This window comes from Fistularia commersonii, chromosome 34, assembly GCF_037954325.1.
Source record: "Fistularia commersonii isolate RoL2024-O1a breed Wild chromosome 34, RoL_Fcom_v1.0, whole genome shotgun sequence".
Lineage (NCBI taxonomy): Eukaryota > Metazoa > Chordata > Actinopteri > Syngnathiformes > Fistulariidae > Fistularia > Fistularia commersonii.
The window spans coordinates 7042024-7059904 of NC_141317.1; the positions used below are offsets into that span (position 1 = coordinate 7042024).

At 41.7% G+C, this 17881-nt stretch overlaps 1 protein-coding gene across 3 annotated transcripts in view; it reads left to right on the plus strand.

Moving 5' to 3' along the window:
• Positions 1-17881, plus strand: part of LOC147214431 (A-type voltage-gated potassium channel KCND3-like) — a 110601-nt gene that overhangs the window by 67497 nt on the left and 25223 nt on the right. For all 3 annotated transcript variants that reach the window (XM_086141437.1, XM_086141436.1, XM_086141438.1), the window contains one exon: positions 17685-17853. In XM_086141437.1, the coding sequence (XP_085997563.1) occupies positions 17685-17853 (169 nt within the window). The remainder of the gene's footprint in view (positions 1-17684; positions 17854-17881) is intronic.

Genomic DNA, 17881 nt, shown 5'->3' on the forward strand with positions numbered 1-17881 from the left:
ACCGACAAAGGGTGGATAAAGCTGGACGAAAAGACAGCGCAGAAGTGCTGATTGTGGCGGAACGAGAACAGGCTCTCAGCAAAAGAACAAAATAGGCAGGGGTCCACTGCGCCACACTAGACCCCGGGGGATGGCTCTGCAAAGAGGTTCCTGAGATGGTTTAACACATAACGGTAGGTTGTAAGACGAAGGCAGGAAAAGTGTGCACGGGGCACCATTACCAAGTGTCAGGCTTAGCATGCAGGATCATTTCTACTGACTGTGGGCAGGAAGTCCCAAGGTCAGAATAGAAACATCACTTCAGGTGGTTGAGAAAGATCAAGCTAAGATCCCGTGACACTATCGGACTTACGTGTCTAAACTGGTAATGGTTAAGAATAAGAATAAGAATAAGAATATTTATCCCGAAGGAAATTGTTGTGCCAGAGTTTCAAGTGAGACAACAATAATAGATAATAGTAGGAAATTGTATAAACAGTAAACAAAAAAAAAAAGGGGGGGGGATAAGAAATACAAATAAAACTATAAAGTGTCAAAGTCAAGGCATGTCAAAGTCAAGTGTTTTAAGGTCTAATATCAAGCTGACCAATAAACAACAGAAGGATTGCAGATGTAGCAATTGTGATCCACAGAGGCATCATAAGAAACAAAAGATTTAAAAAAAAAAAGGCAAATTCTGAAAGGGCGACTAGAAAAACGTTGGGAGTAAATGGAGTGGCTATCAGGGCACTGGAAGGTCTTTCCCCGGAACCCGGAAACTCGGAACTCCCGCAGGTTCCAGGTACAGCATCGGATACCTCCGTCCAAGGGAGAGCAGCCCTCGGAATAGCCAAGATACTGCACAGAACCCCTGTTTGACATAGTTTGTAGCATTTAATTTACTGCCGTGTCCAAAACAGCCCATGGGGATGCTATCTTGAAAATGGCCAGCATTGGCCAAGGCGCTGGAAAATGTGTAAGGTCTGGGTTTAGACTGTATGCTGAAGCACTGCACAGTTTCAATTTTGTACCCTTGCTTACCAGGCTGCCCTTTAAGACTGTCTGCAAAGGGCTGTAATCCCTCATACACTGGAGAGATTGTTTCCACATTTGGTCAATTTGTTTTTGTCATGTCAGGCAATGGAGAACACCTGGAACAGAAAAAGAGCATGAGGTTTATAATACAACACAGCTAATTTAAAAATGAATCAATGTAGGATCCCATCAGCTGTTCCACCAAATTTCATGTTTGTCATTAAAAACACGAAACATGAAAATCAACATCAACGTGTAAACATTTGTGACCAAGCCATCGACTTGGATCGGCGTGCCTGTGTGTGTGTCTGTGTGCGTGCACGTGCTCAGATAAGCACACAAAAGCAATATAATAGTATGAGAAGACCGTAAAGGGAGAGCATCTGGTTGTAACACACAGTCGCTTTGTGATACTTTTCTTCCTGTGTAACACATCTCAGTGTGCAAGGAATTGAGTTTAATCCAACTTATTCATACATGAGAAATAAGGGCTTTAAGAGTTGATATGCAGGCTTTTTCTTTTGAGGTGGGCCTCTAAGCATTTCCTGTAACCAGTCACGTACCTGGTGACCTTGATTTGTTCACTTCCTGGCTGCTATAGAGAATGAAAGAAAAGCTCAGATTATACACTCCTTACATGGTTCATACACATACAGGAGCTAAGACGCTTGTAGGGCAAAGGGTCAGAAAAAAAAAAAACCTCCACAAATACTCGTGGCTTTGTGGAGGTTTTAGATTTATGCAGAGGACAGCTCTTAGACGGCAACGCCTGCACCAAACGGCCAATTTGGATTGCAACTCTAATACCTAATATCCAATGATTGCTGATGAGTCTGCATAGGTTGAATGATTTAAAATGAAATGTTACTTAAGGGTTCTTTTTAGTAATAAGAAAAAGCCATGAAACTCAATTCCGTTCTACTTCCTTTTGTTAAGGGAGGGTTTGTGAATTTGTGTTTGATGATGTGCACAATTTTTTAAAGGGGTTAGGAATGAGTATGCTGTGCAAGGCACTTCCTGATAGATTGGCTATCTGCAACATTAGAAATGGCTGTCTGATGGATTAGTATCAGTGACATTAGCACTGATGTGTGATGGAAATGATTTGTGATGCCTGGAGTCCCTTATGTTCCATCCTTCTCAGCTGATCCCATTACAACACAGAAGCTGTAAATCATCCCGAGGCTTGTGTGCGTGTGTGTCCGTGTGAGTGTGTGTCCGTGTGCGTGTGTGTGTTGGACAGAGTATGTTGTTCTCATGCTCACAGTTCCTTGCTCAGGTTGGGCATATTTGCATAATTAGCAAGGACAGTCCAGTGCAGTATCAGATCTGAGAGTTTACTTGTGTTCAAGATTAAACGGTTCCTAAATTTTGTTGCCGTAATTGGCTTATACCGCATACAGTTAAGTTGCCCTCTTCACATTGGATCGTGCTCAGAATGTGTAACATTTTTAATTGAGGGTCAACCCCAAGCACCCGGGTTTTCTATTTTTAAGTTGGCTGTCTTTGAAGGTTATTTTCTGTTTGACCTTGAGGAAAAAAAATGACCCCTTTGAAATTAAAATTTTGGAGTGCCTCTGTGCAGTTTGCCCTCTTTTCTGCTCTTCCGCCTACCCAGAATTCCTCTCCTACTTCTTTCCGTCCCAGATCATTCAAGATACAATCAGACAGAATCAATAAATGAAATGTAAGAGCAGACCAGGTCAAACACCCTTTCTGTGCCATGCGAGATTTAAAAAAAGTCTCACTCTACTGCTTTAATAAATAATAACTAAAGGTCCCTTTTTACATAATTATGATTTATGCCGATTGCTTCTCTGAAATTCGACGTACAGTGACTCGTCAGCAAACGCTGATGTTTCCCTGACTTCGATCCGGTTCGCTTTATAACGTGTGCGCCGTTAACACCTCGCAGGTGCTGTAACACAAACCCAGCCCTCATTACATGTCAGGATACACACCCAGCTAATTCACCCATCACAGCCTCACCTGGAAACATGATTCGACACCCGCACCCCCCTGACTTGGTACTGCTGATAACATTGCTGCAAGGCAGCGTGGTCAAAGATCAAATAGCTGAGTATGATTTGCACATTAACCTATATCTCCATTCTGATTCCACGAGAAGGGTCGGCTACCGGAGGGTTGGGTTGCAGTGGGTCGAGCCCAGCCTAGATATAGACTTACAGAAAAAGCCGAGATGTAACTTGGCCCATCGCAAAAGGTCCCAGCATACATACAAGTTCAAAGACTGCCCTTATTGACCAGGCAGGAAATGCCAGGGATGAATAAGTGATGTGTTGGAAAGCCCTAGAAGTGTGGAGAGCCGGGGACTACAGCTAAATTAAGCCTGGTATTCAACAACAAACACAATAGCGTCTATTTTAGATGTTCTTCAGTTACAGTATGCTCACAGGGGGGGAAAAAAAAACCACTTTCCGACATATACAAAGGGAACACTCATAGTTAAAACCAAAGCGCTGCGTAGCTAGTTTTGCTCTCCCTACTCATGTATATTAATTAATGGGTGGTTCTGAGGGTGCAGTTTCACACAGATAGATTAGTAGGGACGACGAGATAAAACTGCTGAACTATTCTCTTGTATTTCTGGAAACTGCAAGGAAATTTGCACTTATATTTTACTGTTACATTTCTCCCAGCAGGGGTGAGACCGCCGTGACACTAATGTACAGGATTGGGGTTTATTTTTCCCCCTGTTTCAACCCCGATCTATATCGATTTTACAGAACTCTGCGTGGCCTCTGGAGTGACACTCAAGCAAGCACAATAGTTGCCTACCCTCTTTATTTGGTTTATTTTCACCATAGCAGTCAAGTTCGTTTATTCATTTATTTTCCCTATGTGCAACATTACGACCAAACCTGCCAATTATGATTAGAAATACTTTCATGCTCCATCTGATCACTTTGTAATCAGCCTTAGGTTTGTTAGCTCAGTGTGTAATGGAAAAAAATGTTAGAGCAACACGGTCCGCCGTGTGGTAAAAGAGCGTGTGACACGTTTAGTGCGTCTCAATTCTTTATACGACAAACAGCGTGCCAATGTTAAGAGTAATGCAGTCCGGGCCGCTCCGCTGGCATCGATGTGCCACACTGCAAAGAAGCGCTAGCAAATCGATAACCCTTGACATTCGAAGACAAATCTGTCTCAGGAACTGACCAAGGATGATGGAGAGGCAGTCGATGGAGATAACCAGAGTTAGCCTGTTCCACTAAATCCATTTCAGGCTGGTCAATGTTCTGTCTAGTTGTATGATGAGAGATAACAGAATGTCAGCTCCACTGAACGTGTCTATCCATGAAATGTTGCTATGATAAAATAATGGAATGCTTGCCGTTCGTAAAATGATGTCAGACATATGAGAGTGAGGAATCTAAAGTGTGCAAGTCGCAATGCAGCTTTAAACCAACTGTGGCAGTAGTCGCCAGTCAACAGTCTGTCTGTCAGCGTGAATCAATGTTTGCAGATGAGTATAGTCGCCTGGATGAGTGTGTTGGTGGAGAAAAGTAGGCTTCAGGAGAATCTAGGGCATCACTGAGACTCAAGAGAGGTGTCTCCAGCCCAGCCTCCTGTCCTATTTCCCTGCTTGGCGAGACTGGCGTGTGTTTCATGTGTGTATGTGTGTGTCAGAAAGCGAGAGAATAGGGGTGGATGGGTGGGTGTGTGAGGTTCAACAGAGGATGCACCCCGTGCAGCAAAGGGAAAGCTTCAGGCACATGAGACAGAGAGATAACAGGTGAGCTCCAGGGAGGCCACCTGTGGGAGAGATGAGGCCTGGTGACTCTTGCTGGGCGGCAACTGGTGTGTAGAAGTCTCCAGGGCATGGAGCAAATGTCAGGCAGTATGTGCACACATATTGCAAAACAGCTCTGAGCTTTATTAGGAATTTGTCACCTGTGTGTATGTGCATTTGTCTGTATGTGTGTATGCGTCATTTGGGCAAATGACTCACAGCAGGAAAGAGCTGGCAGCACAGACAGGTGGTGGAGTAGGTGGTTGGCGGCGGCGGCGGCGGCGGTGGTGGTGCTAGGGTCTTTTGTTTGGCTGTGTGGGAGAAAATAAATAAGCTGTCGGGTGTCACAGTGAAGATATGTTGTGCGGTTTCAAAAAGTACAGCACAGATTGTGCCCCCACAACTACGCACACACAAAAACCCACCAACCTATACATGCGCACAGTCATTCGGCCTCGGGGGCCGATATATATATATTGTATTATAGACGTTGAAGAGCCCTGTGCACACAGCTTCTGCGCGATGCCCACCACACTCTGTCGCAGTGTAACATCGCAGCTTCTATTTCCAATCCGGCAGATTGGTGTGTAGTAGCGTAGCTGTCGCGTGTCCGTTCACACACGACATCACACTCACTGTGTCGTCTTTCAGCGTGTTGCGCTTTGGGATCGCACGGACGTGACTTAAAGTAAATAGAGGTATGTCAATAATGTGAATTTTGTAGTTTGTTGGATAAAATTTGTCAAAGTGCTTCTCAGTTTGACTCTCAGGAAATCAAATATGACTAATATTTAATTCCAGCGGGCTTGTGTGCTTAACCTTAACTACTTAGATGATCCCTAAATGCTAACCCTGTTGACCCTGTTACCATAAAATTCATTTTAATATCACTGTCTAAATGTATCTCCATGCTGATGGTTATGTAACCCTTTTAACCCCTTTTCGCTGAGCAGCATCGATGGGAGACGTGACAGCGCTCCTCAATATTATAGCATCGTCATGGCAACATGACTAACACACACACACATACACCGTCAGAGACGTGAGAATCGAGCAAAAGTTTCGCAAATATGTATTTTATCGAGACCGACAAGTAAAAATGTGGTTACATACCTTTTCTTGTATGCATTTTTACCATCGGCCTGACTGGGACCTATCATGGGTTTTGTTATTGAAATTTTATTCAGTAAATTTGACGCAATTAAATCAGCATAGTTGCTTAAGTACCCAATTCTGGACGCAAAGAAAATGACCTGACCGGTGCGGTCCCATGAGAACATTGGCATTAAGGATGGACCAGAACTTAATTAATTTCCATTCCCTTTTGAGTTTACGTTCAATAGTTCAATACCTTTGTCAAGTCCATAATTTGAGACCCGTTACACCAGCAGGGCCTCCGAGATGAGTATTTTATAATGGGTTTATTTACACATTCAGCTACTTATTCCCACATAATAGGGCTGAGAGAATGTGGCTGTGGCTTTTGCTGATAAAGAATCGCCTTAGAGAAATCTATGAAAAAATTGCCTTTCCGCTGAGTTTTTGGTCATTATGTCGAAATCATATGCAGAGAACAACATGAAACATTGTACGCGTACTATAGCAAAACTATGTAGGCTCATACGCCGATACACAATCCGACACGTGGGATTCAAACATTTCAAATGCGTACAGGAGGAAATAGTCCGTCCTGGTAAAACGAATGGAGGGTCACGGCACAGAAAGTCCGGGAACCGGTATCCGCCCCTCTATTTTCCCCCCCTCCTTCTATCGGTTTATCTCTCACCCCATGTTTCATTATGAAGTGTCTGCCTCTTCTTTTTCATTTGCTCCTCACAACATTCCTTTTATTGTCCGCCCTCTATTCACATTCACGCTGTTTTCTTCCATATATGTCCCTTATTTAGTGTCTCCCCTTTCCGGAATCAGCATTGGGAGGAACACATCGGTCACCTTGTTGTCGTAACCCAGGCTCCCCCGCGGATGACCTCTGACCTCCGCAGCTCTGACCCCTTCCTCTCTCTCCGCAGCTGCAGACTTATCTTTCGATACAGGCCCGCTTTCTTTATCTCTCAGCGTGTCCCAGCACGGGTGATGCACAGAGAGCATATGGAACGGTGGGAGTGAACCAGGAGGGGTTGCACGTGTTACTACATCTTGAAAATATACATTTACCATTTCCTCTGGGAAACACAGAAGGGAAGTGCTGCCTTTTATAATGCTGGTGTATTTAATGTTAGATTTACTAGCTGAATCCGTAATATGTTTGTCTTTACACATCAGATATAAAAAGGAGAAGAAAGAGAATGATAGTGAATCAGAGGATGATATTTCAGCATAATATAACATCCACAACAGTTTGAAGCTATGAATGAAAAAAATGCTGCATTACAATTCAAGCTATCTTTCATAAGTGATCAATATATTGTTTACATTTGATAATGAAGTTTAGAATTCAAACATTTATCCATAGATACACATTCCTCAAAATGCAGTTTGCTCTCATTAGTAGCCTAAATCAACCACATATCAAGGTAATTGTAGTCCAACCTGGATGGATTCCTCTTTCAATTATATCCTGCCATTGCTGATGTTATCCATACCGCTATTCCTATTATTCTTCTGAGGCTCTCAGCACTTGTAGATATGCCAATTATCAGTGGTTTGTACATATTTAAACTCCACATCATCAACTTAAACATTCGCTCACACATATGCAGAAGAGAGAGGCACGTATAAAAGCTGTTTCCCATGAATAAGTCAATATACAGGCAAGGCCTGCTTTGGAGCCTCATAGTGTTTATGTTATTCAAATTTAAATATTGTTTTGCTCCTTCTCTTCTGATAATTGTGTTTGCGCTCCCTGTTTTTTTCCTGAAAGTCGGCCCACTGAAGCGTTCTGTTTATAGGAGGCTGGTAATCGCTAATTACAAAGGCAGGCACGTGCATACATACTGTTACACACATGCACGCACGCAAATGAGCACGGCTTGTTACGGGGTCCGGATCTATTGTTCACCAGTATTCTGGAAGGTAATCTCCCTCACACAGCCGTATCGCTAAACTCCCCTTGTTTGTTTCTTTCCGCTTTCTTTTATTTTTTATTTTTTTTTGCCAGGGGATTCCATATACTTCACATGTTGATTTCTGAAAACATTTTTTCGAAACTCAAAATTGCGTTTGCCTCTTACTGCTATCAGTTATTAGATCTAGATAGCTCTAACTCAGGGAGGAGAAAAAAAATAGTAATTTGCTCCAGAAGGAGCAGCAGCGCTGCCTTAGAATGTATTGGTTTCTGACTATGACCTATTCACAATTTCAAATCCTATATATGTTCCCCAAAAGTCAAAATATACAGCTGTAATGCCAAAGAAAAGTTGAGCCGCTCTGTGAAGTATAAATAAAGATGTGCTTTTTGGCAGTTATGCATTGATGTTGGTTTAACAGGACTGCAATTTTCCACCCTGCAAATCCTCAAACTATTAGAGATACTGGCCTTTAAACTTTGCACTGATAACAATCTGGCCGCCCCCTTTTTTTATTTATCCTGGAGGACATGAGGACCATGATATATAAATACTCAAATGAGGGCTCGCCAGACCGGAGCGCAGTCATTCCACCTCAGAGGAGCCGAAGCTCAGAGAAGTCAGCTGTGTCCCTTGTTCCTGGGGATTGTTGATGTATGCTCAGCTCTCTGCTCAGTAGGGTGTTAATACACATTTGGAGCAGCACAGATGAACTGTATTTGCTGGCAGGTTCTGGCCGCGATTGTTTTTAGCCCATGAAGCGATACCCTTTAGAGAACAATATGAGGTTTAAGTGATACCCAAGGAATCACATGCATTTTATACCCCCGCCCTCTATGCACAGAGGTTTATCTGAATTCTATAACAACACAGTGGATGTAATGGACTGTAGATGTGACAATCCAAAACACTCTAGCATGTTTCTTCCGCTGTTCTTAAAGCTGTGGTGCTGTTTCACCCGCGCACTTTTTCACATGCTGGCTCACCTCCCACCATTCTTGCTGGTGAATAACTTAACCTTTCCATGAGCCCCTTTTATGCACAGTCACAATACTATCCCCGTTTATCAAGTAATGGCCTTAATCGCTGAATATTTTGGAGAAAGGTTTAGGTGCCCCGAATTATTTTTCAACATATTGCATAAAACTCTTAATAAATGCATAAAATGGTTTGGGTAACACACAAATGAATCATTATTCTCATCCAAAATATATGCTTTTTTCTATGCCAATAGTGACACATTCTACCAAAGCAGTTTTGCAATCATGATTATAATAGCAACACAACAACACCACATCGCAGCCACAAAAGCAAGCCTGCTCTTTGGATGTAAACCAAAATAAACACTAGCTAAGTTATGAGAATGTGTCAGTGCTGGGATGAAACTCTGAAAACTGTCAAAGTTAGTCCTTTCCAAGAAATAATGTGCAAATTGTGCTCGTGTGAAATGATGGTAATCCCTCAGTGTGATTCACTGTAAGATTGGTTGCGAAGTGAGTGATGATAATGACCTTTCCTCTGTGCGCAGTGAAGTGAGAGAGTAATGCCCTTCACTTTATCAACTTATCTGTGTGTTTCTTTCTAGGAGTCCCTTCTTACCATTTTACAAATTTAAATGAGGAAGTACCTGGCTCACATTATACCCTCCACTCCCTGTTTGAAAGTAATTTCTGGAAAATTGTTGTCGTGATTTAAAATTGCAATCAAGCTGTAATGCCGGGATGATGACTGAGTGTTTGTCCTCACCTTGTGACCCCATGAATAATTATGTTTTCTGTAATGTTTTTTTTTTTTCAACTAATAATACAGTATTTTCATTTCATTCCAAAGTCATACAGAGACATATCAGCGATTCGTTCACAAACACCATTAGCATGCAAGAAATGCAGTTTGAGCATGAATAGCGACGCTGTGCTTCGCAGTTGCACCGCTGCCGTGTCCCACGCATGAAACCTCCCACGTGCCACACGTGAGCCATCTGAAAGGAAACGCTGTCACTGCATTTTTCTGATACTGTACTCTTACCCTTCCCATTTCGGCACAGAAATTAAACTATGGATACAGTGCGATACAATGGTCAATTTAGGGTCCATAAAAGAAATCCTCTAGGCCTCGATGTCCAACTTCTGTACAATGGGTTCCCATCTAGCGGTAAACGAAAGGCGTGTATTGGAGAGAAAAGGCGGCTCACTAAACCATCACATAGATATGAATGGCACATTATAGGATGCACCTCATATTGGGTTATCTGCTTATTTTTGTGGCGTAAGCATATAAAATAAATTAAAAAGCTTTTCCAAGTTGTTGCAAGGACAGCTGTGATGTGATTAAATTTGTTTGTTTTGTTTTTTTTCCAGTGGCAAATATTCGGATCAAAAATGCAATTGCCCTTATCTTGGGCTCCCCGAAAAATCACTTGCAAAAGTGATTAGAAAAGTATTTTCCCTGCAGATTTTCCTCAGAGTTGAGAGTCGTGCACAGGATGCTATGCCCCCCCCCCCCATCTTCACTTTAAAAACAATTTAAATAATATGCCATCTCCCCCTACCCCCCCCCCCAAAAATCAACTTTTAAACTGAACCGATTGAATTACTAAATACAGTTCTTTTCCTAAATCTCCAGGGAGCCCAGAATATCAGGATTATAATCTCATTTAAGGGAGAGGTAGTATTTTCATTGCTCCAGTGACATTTGTTGGGTTGATTATAGATTTTTGTACCCTCCCTGAAGGGCCATGTGTCATCAGAGTTACTTCCATCCGGGTGACTGGCCATGAAAAGTCAGATGAGAGTACAGATGGATGGTTGTTTGAAGGTTACAATCTCGGAGAGACAATATTTCACTCGGCTGAATGCAAAAGAACGGCACTTCATTTGTCTACAACAGGGTTTCCTCTAAAAACTGAACAACGGCCAACACTCAAGGATATTTTATGTGGCATTTGTTTATGACCATTATGCTGCGTCGTTACATATGAGCTTACTAAAGATGTTTTAGTAAGACAAAATATCAGATTTTTTGTTGCCTACAATATTTGATGAATAACATCCTGGATGTCTTTTTCTGGGATGATATTTCTGTGTTCTCTATTTCCTGAAAAATGCAAATTTTAACTGAAATGGAATTTAGTTGTTTAACACTTTCACCTTTGTGTAGGCAGATGGAGCCGAATGGAGAGATAGGAGCTCACCGGCAACTACTGAGGAACCGATATCACCGTAAATAAAAACAAACTGGCAATGAAAGAGACAAAACAGGACGGGAAATGGAAAATTAAAACAGGAAAAAACAATAGATTGTGAGACCAAATCTGGCAGTCCACAGTCCAAACAGGTGTGTCATAACAATATATATATATAATGCCGTCCAGAGCACTCAAGTCACATGACCATGTTCCAAATCAGATTCAATTAAACAATGCATTGACACTCAACTTAATAGGATTAAATCATAAAAGACTTTCCGTGTGAATTGAACTCTGCTATACGATCGAAGACTATCAGCCAGAATGAAAGGGAAGGTGTACAAGACAGCGGTGAGACCGGCGATGCTGTTTGGCCTAGAAACAGTGACAATGATGAAAAGACAGGAGGCAAAGCTGGAGGTCACAGAAATGAAGATGCTAAGGTTCTCTTTGGGAGTGACCAGGATGGATAGGATCAAGATGAGTCCATCAGCACATGTTAGATGTTTTGGAGAGAAGGTCTGAGATGGTTGGGTCATGTACAGAGGAGGGATGGTGAATATATCGGTGAACGGATGCTTGGTTTGGAGCTGAAGACCGAAGAGAAGATTTATGGACGTAGTAAGAAAGGATGTGAAGGTAGTTGGTGTGAAAGAGGAGGATACGGAGAAGAGGGTTGGATGGAGAAGGTTGATTGGCTGTGGCCACCATCTGAAGGGGAAAGCCGGAAGGAAAAGAAGATGAACCGTGAATTGAACTCCAACTAAAACGACTCGTGACTTTACCCAGACATTTGATACTTGACCTGAATGACTTGATTCTTGGCCAAAATGCATGGATTACAGATTACATTTCTACAAGACACGATCAGTGAAGACTTGAAACTGGAAGCTTAAATGTTTTCAGCAGCTTAGGACGTGTCTGTTTTGAGATGGAACTTGACTTTGGACTTGTATAATAATGGGAAATGGTCTCCACATACAGTTTCTAAGGATTTCTCTGGATTATATTCACCCATTCGAAGACACACTCACATCCTGATGGTGGCAGAGCTGCCATGCAAGGCGCTAACCAGAACAGGGGAGTAACTAGATGTTCAGTATCTTTCCCAAAGATACTTCGGCATGCAGACAGAAGGGGTCGGGAATTGAATCGCCATCGCTCAGATTAAACAGACACACTCTTTCTCCTGAGCCAGACAATACCCGTGTGGAAACTCAATGTTTTGAGAGAGAGGCTTTAGCCTGTACTTTAAAATATAGCTTATACAGAGCAGAGTTTGATTTAGATAAACTCCTCGAACATGGTTTTCCACATGGAGTTTTAAATCGTGATGCAGACAGACGTGTGCTTTCAGCAGTGTCGAGGAAATAGAGCTTAATTTGAGTGCCAACACAGCACTGCCCTATTCACAGAGCCTTATCTAATGCTTTTTTTTTTTTTTTGGTAAAGCAGAACATAACTTTTTCTTCCCTAAAAAGAGTCCATCAACACGGCACCGGACACGCTTGCAGAGCACGGGATTTGCTCATTCAGATTCCACAGCACAGTGTATCCTTTGAGTTCATTTGGGGGTTTAAATTGGACCTTGATTTCTTTGGAGTCTTCCGGGTCCCGGTGCATTTTGTCCGACAGTTTGCTCTTCAGGTGATGGACAGCGCAGAAGGGCGCACATGAGACCTATGCTAAGTCAGACGGATGGATGGATTTCCTGTGTAGGCCCTTTTACCCAACTCAGACAAATAACTAACAAGACTAAGTGAATGCAACCTTCTGAAACAATTAAAGTTGAGTACAAATGGAATGCAATTAAAACATGTGGATTTTATATGCATAATGGAGTTTGGCCGCCAAAGCCGGTCTGTTGGGTATTCTGCCATTGCAAAAATACAGTAAACAAACGCCGAGGTCCATTTGTGAGGGAGATTTAGGGGAGATACATAGAAGCATTTTTTGTGCTCCACAGGCTGTGTTGATGCTCTCCAGAAGCGCACAACTTTAAACCCATCCCACTGAATTTCATTAAAAAGGACCCAATGTTTAGAATTTGGAGCATCCCATGCAGCTGAAAATTCCAAATTTATTCTATAACTCTGCTGCAAACCCTTCAAGAAGAAATTGAGCATTGAGTAATGTAGAAAATAGGCCATTGCAGAATCTCACTTGATTCAAGCAAGGAAACATCAGTGAGTTAACAACATATCGATCACATTTATTTTTAATTAAGCTGTTGCTTTTATCCAACACTTTCAAATTGAGATGCACAAAAAAAATCCCATTATAATATGCATCCACGGCCCCTGAGAAGATCTAACGATGGCTTAATTAGGTCACTTAATAGCATCTTGGTTCCTATGCATGGCTGTAAAAATCGCAATTTTAATTGTCGGTTTTCTCTCTTTGTCCCACTCTCGAGGAAAAAATTTTTTTGCGACTTCTTCCTTTCATTTCCGCTGCATTCGTCTCACATCATAGTATTCACAATGATTAAAAACATGTCTAATCATCTCATTTCATAACATGAATGCCTTTGACAATGAACATGATTAATTGTTGACATTTTCTGTTCAAAAGGCCCGAGGTCATCCTCAGTTTAACATCATAATTATCAAAGAAATGTGTCCGCCCATCACTCACCAGCCTCCGTGACTCAGCATCTTATTCAAATGTCTTACAACATTAGGAAATAAAGGAGTGCCGATTGATGGAATAACACATCAGGATCCTGAAGCATTTCCTATTCCCATGTTTAAATATCCGCTCCCATAGCAGGCGAGTCCTTTTTACCTCACATGACAAACATCAAGAAGACGCCATTATTTCAGGAGCAGAAGTTTTAAATTGTTCCTGTCGTAGTTTACAAACGTACTTCATCATCCGTCTGCAATGCAGTGCGGTTATTATCACATTTATTTAGTTGAATTCCAAACCAGACATTATTTTACACAGCTTTGTTTTGTCAGATTTCTAGCAATGACTATGTGACGAGCGGGAGACTCGAAAATGAAGACACGCCAACAGACTGGTTTGCACTTGTTGCACATATTCCTCTTACGGTTCCAGGAAATTAATTTATATTATTATTTTGCCGTTGTTGCCCAAAGTGTGCGTTGCCCTCTCTTTCAATGCTCCACCGGAGATAGACTTGTGAAGAATCCAATGTATTCGCTCTTTTTTTACACACCAGCTGACATACACACACACACACACACACACACATACACACACATCATATATTCATGTTATGCATGCGCTTACTAACATCGAATAATGCAATGTCACACACAAATGCTGGGATTTCACCGCGCGGACCAATGTGAAGACCGCAATCTCATGCGCTTTATTTGAAGTGACGTTTGGGAAGCTGAAGAGATACTCAATCAAATTTCAGCCTTCTGTCTCTTCCCCGGAAAAAAAAACGGCATTAACAACATGCTGTCCTGCGGGATTTATCAGAGATTATGGGTGAAGTCAGCTACACAATACTGACCTCAAATAACGTGACGTGATCTGTCATTATCACAAATATGTGTGTGTCTCATCCCTCAGACCACCCCTGTTTGGCTTATCCATCACACATACCCTCACAAAAGCACTCAGGCCCATCTATCCTTCTGAGACTTTATGATTATAACCCAGTGAGATCTGGATGGCTGTGACAACCGTGACCGAGGATTGACCCGCCCACCTGACCGGTGTGTTTGTGCGTGTGGGTGAGTTTTATGCGCTAATGGCATGTGTTCCCTTGTTTATATACAAGAGCCTTTGAATTACACCTCTCCATGTTTATGTTTGCTTATGTATGTCAGCAATCCAGCAATCAGCAAGAAGAACAAGAGCTGGCAGCGCCGAGTCCAATCTCCAGGATGTATTGTATCAGTGGAAAAAAAAAAAAAAAAAAAAAAAAAAAAAATCTCACTTCAGTTTACTCCCCTTACACTGTTAATTTGTCTTTTTCCTCTCAGAAGCGTTTACCTCCACCTCGATCCCCACCTCCTAACTCATTTTGCAGAGTCAGAAAATGTCCCGGTATTCATCCGGCCAGGAAGGAAAGAAATTGCATCAAACTTCACTTGTCAAAAGCATGCACTTGCACAACCTCACGCTACTCATTACAGCTTTCTCTTTCTTTAATGTGCACAAGCCCATCTTTATCTCTGTGCCATGTATAATGGCTCAGAGATGTTATCATCAGAGACAGGCCAGCTTGACTAAATGGGAGCGGCAAATTGACTGTAGTATTAGGAGAGAAGAGCCTCTATCAGGCAATCTGATAGCATCCCATTAAAGAAGGCTTGCAGATGAATATGATTAGCTTTTCATTCCTTCTAATGGAAACATCTTTTGAAGAGCGGAGGAGATGAAATGTTATGTAGTGATAGGGTCTCTGCAGCGCAGATGGGATTGTCATTGCCTAATTTGGATAAAAAGGCCATTAAGGTTCTCCAAAGGGATGATGAATTTTCTCTGTAAGTATACTCTTAGTTATCACTGCAGAACAGAGGTCCCACCGTGTGGGCACCACTTTGCTTTGTTGGTTTTTAAAACCCTCCCTACTTAAATGGCCTCAAATGTGTCTTATTTTGTCAAAATCAAATCTGCTTTGAGGTTTTGTCAAGTTAAATCCGCTTTTCTGGAATGAATGTCTGTTAATACTACGTTTCTCTCTTTGCACGTTATAATTCCATGTTTCACCGTGCAGTGACGGCTTCACTCGGATATGAAACAAAGAACGTGCGCATATTTTCCGAAACAGATTGCCGTTCAGCACGGGAAGCTTCTTGGGTTCTGTTTTTCCAGGTTCTTGATTAACAGCGAACAACAACCAACACCCTTTGTGAAAAGTTAGAGTGGATAATTGTGCAGGGGATTCCCAGCAGGATGTGTAAGGCTTCTGCAGGAATTTAAAGTTGCATTTAAATATTGATGGGATTGTCTTGGCTATATGTCATTTCCATACCAACTTTCCTTTTCATAAATAATTTAAAATTATGCCACCAACAGGCTCAGAAAAATGAATATAACATAAAATAATCTAGTTGAATATTTCATAGACGAATAATATATGAACAAATCGCTCCGTGAGAAACTTGAGAATATCGTTTAGAATAAATTTATAGATTATTTCCCTTTGTTTTGTTTTGTTTTTTGTCATTTGAATAATTTGATAATTGCACCATTAACAGAATTCTAATCAAACAAAAGTAGAAATAGCTCATGTGCATGCCAGGCTTTGTCCACTGGCCTAAAAGGATGTCAAGGAATCAAAATTCCTTCCCCCGAAATCAAGTAGTATTTAGAAGCTCCGAATTTAGAATTAACAGTTGGACAAACAGTTTTTGCTCGTTCTGTCTCTTTTAAGGCTGTCTTAGCAAAAAAGATGTCCGACACCGGCAACTAGACATCCAAGTTGGCTTTTAAATATGCATGCGTAAAGTAGCAATGAAAGTTCGATTTACCCCATCTTTAATATACTGTACATTACAAATTCACCAGGGGAGGAATGCCAAACACACGTCTGTACAGGGTTGTAATTCTCCGTAAGGAAACGGTCAAAATGCCTGGCGCGCAGGGGTATCTGGGAATGACAGATTCGTGGAAAAGAGGGATTGCCTAACAAATAACCCAGAGAGACAGTGGCATAATGCATTTTGTTTTATACACAAGCCAGGAATTGCCACCTTTTTATGCTAAAATGACAATACTTGAGTTTGTGTGTTCTGTATGCATGTTTTTTGATGAAGCCTAACTCTGTGCTTGTGATTTGACTTTGTCCTCATATATGCCAAACAGCTCTGATTTCATTTAAATTATTGTTTGAGGGTTGTTGTTGGGTTTTTTTTTTTTTTTTTTTAGCTGTCCATCCAGGGAAATATAAATGAGGCCATCCCACCCAGGTGTCTCCTGCTAAAGAGCTTTCTGTCTTAAAGGGAATGTTTAATGAAGTGTAGATGGCAATATTTCTTTTAAAATCCCCCACCTGGCCAAGAGTCACTTCGATTGAGTTCAGTTGAACGTCTTGTTTTGTTGGAAAACACGTACAGATTACCTGCATGTCTTACTCATGAATAAGAGATGAAGGCTATAAAAATAAAAGGTACTTCATTAAACTTAACTCGTGCCTTTTAAGCTTTTGAATTCGGCTCCAACAATACACGTTCTTACTCAGAGAGGAGAGGAAAAATGTTTTTTTAACCTAGTTATCGTAATTGTGTTGTTGATGGTTCGAATGCATGATGAGATTACTTTTGCCTCTCGAATATTTCAAGCTGGATTGGACCAAATGACTTTGGGGAAATGTTCCTGGCATTCAATCCGCCGTTCTCATCTGTAAAGGTTAATATCTGCTTTTACCGATGGTCTCGGTAAGGGACCGTACCATGCCGGTGACTCGGGAGCTTCTATTTGAGCCTCTCTCTCGGGGTGGGACTGGGTCAGCAGGCCAAGCTTTTATTGTGGCGGGGATGAACACAGAGGACGTGTGTGGCCTTAAAATAAAGTTGAATGCTTCATACGAGAGGAAAGAATGGGCACTCGGTTAAACAAGTTGATGGGCTGTGAGAGTGTCTGTGTAATATAAATGACCTCCATTCGGCTGTGTGTGACTCGAAGGTTGAGCTACCACAGACAGATTTTATTAAAGGCATAATAAAACCCATTTCTTCTAAGACATTTGTTCTTTCTGTCTCCCTGTCACCTCTTGCAGATACGGAGACATGGTTCCTAAAACAATTGCAGGGAAGATCTTTGGTTCAATCTGCTCTCTGAGTGGGGTGCTGGTAATTGCCCTGCCAGTTCCTGTCATCGTTTCCAACTTTAGCCGCATCTATCACCAGAACCAGAGAGCAGACAAGCGACGGGCGCAGAAGGTACAGGTGAACACAGTTTTATTTTCCTTCATCT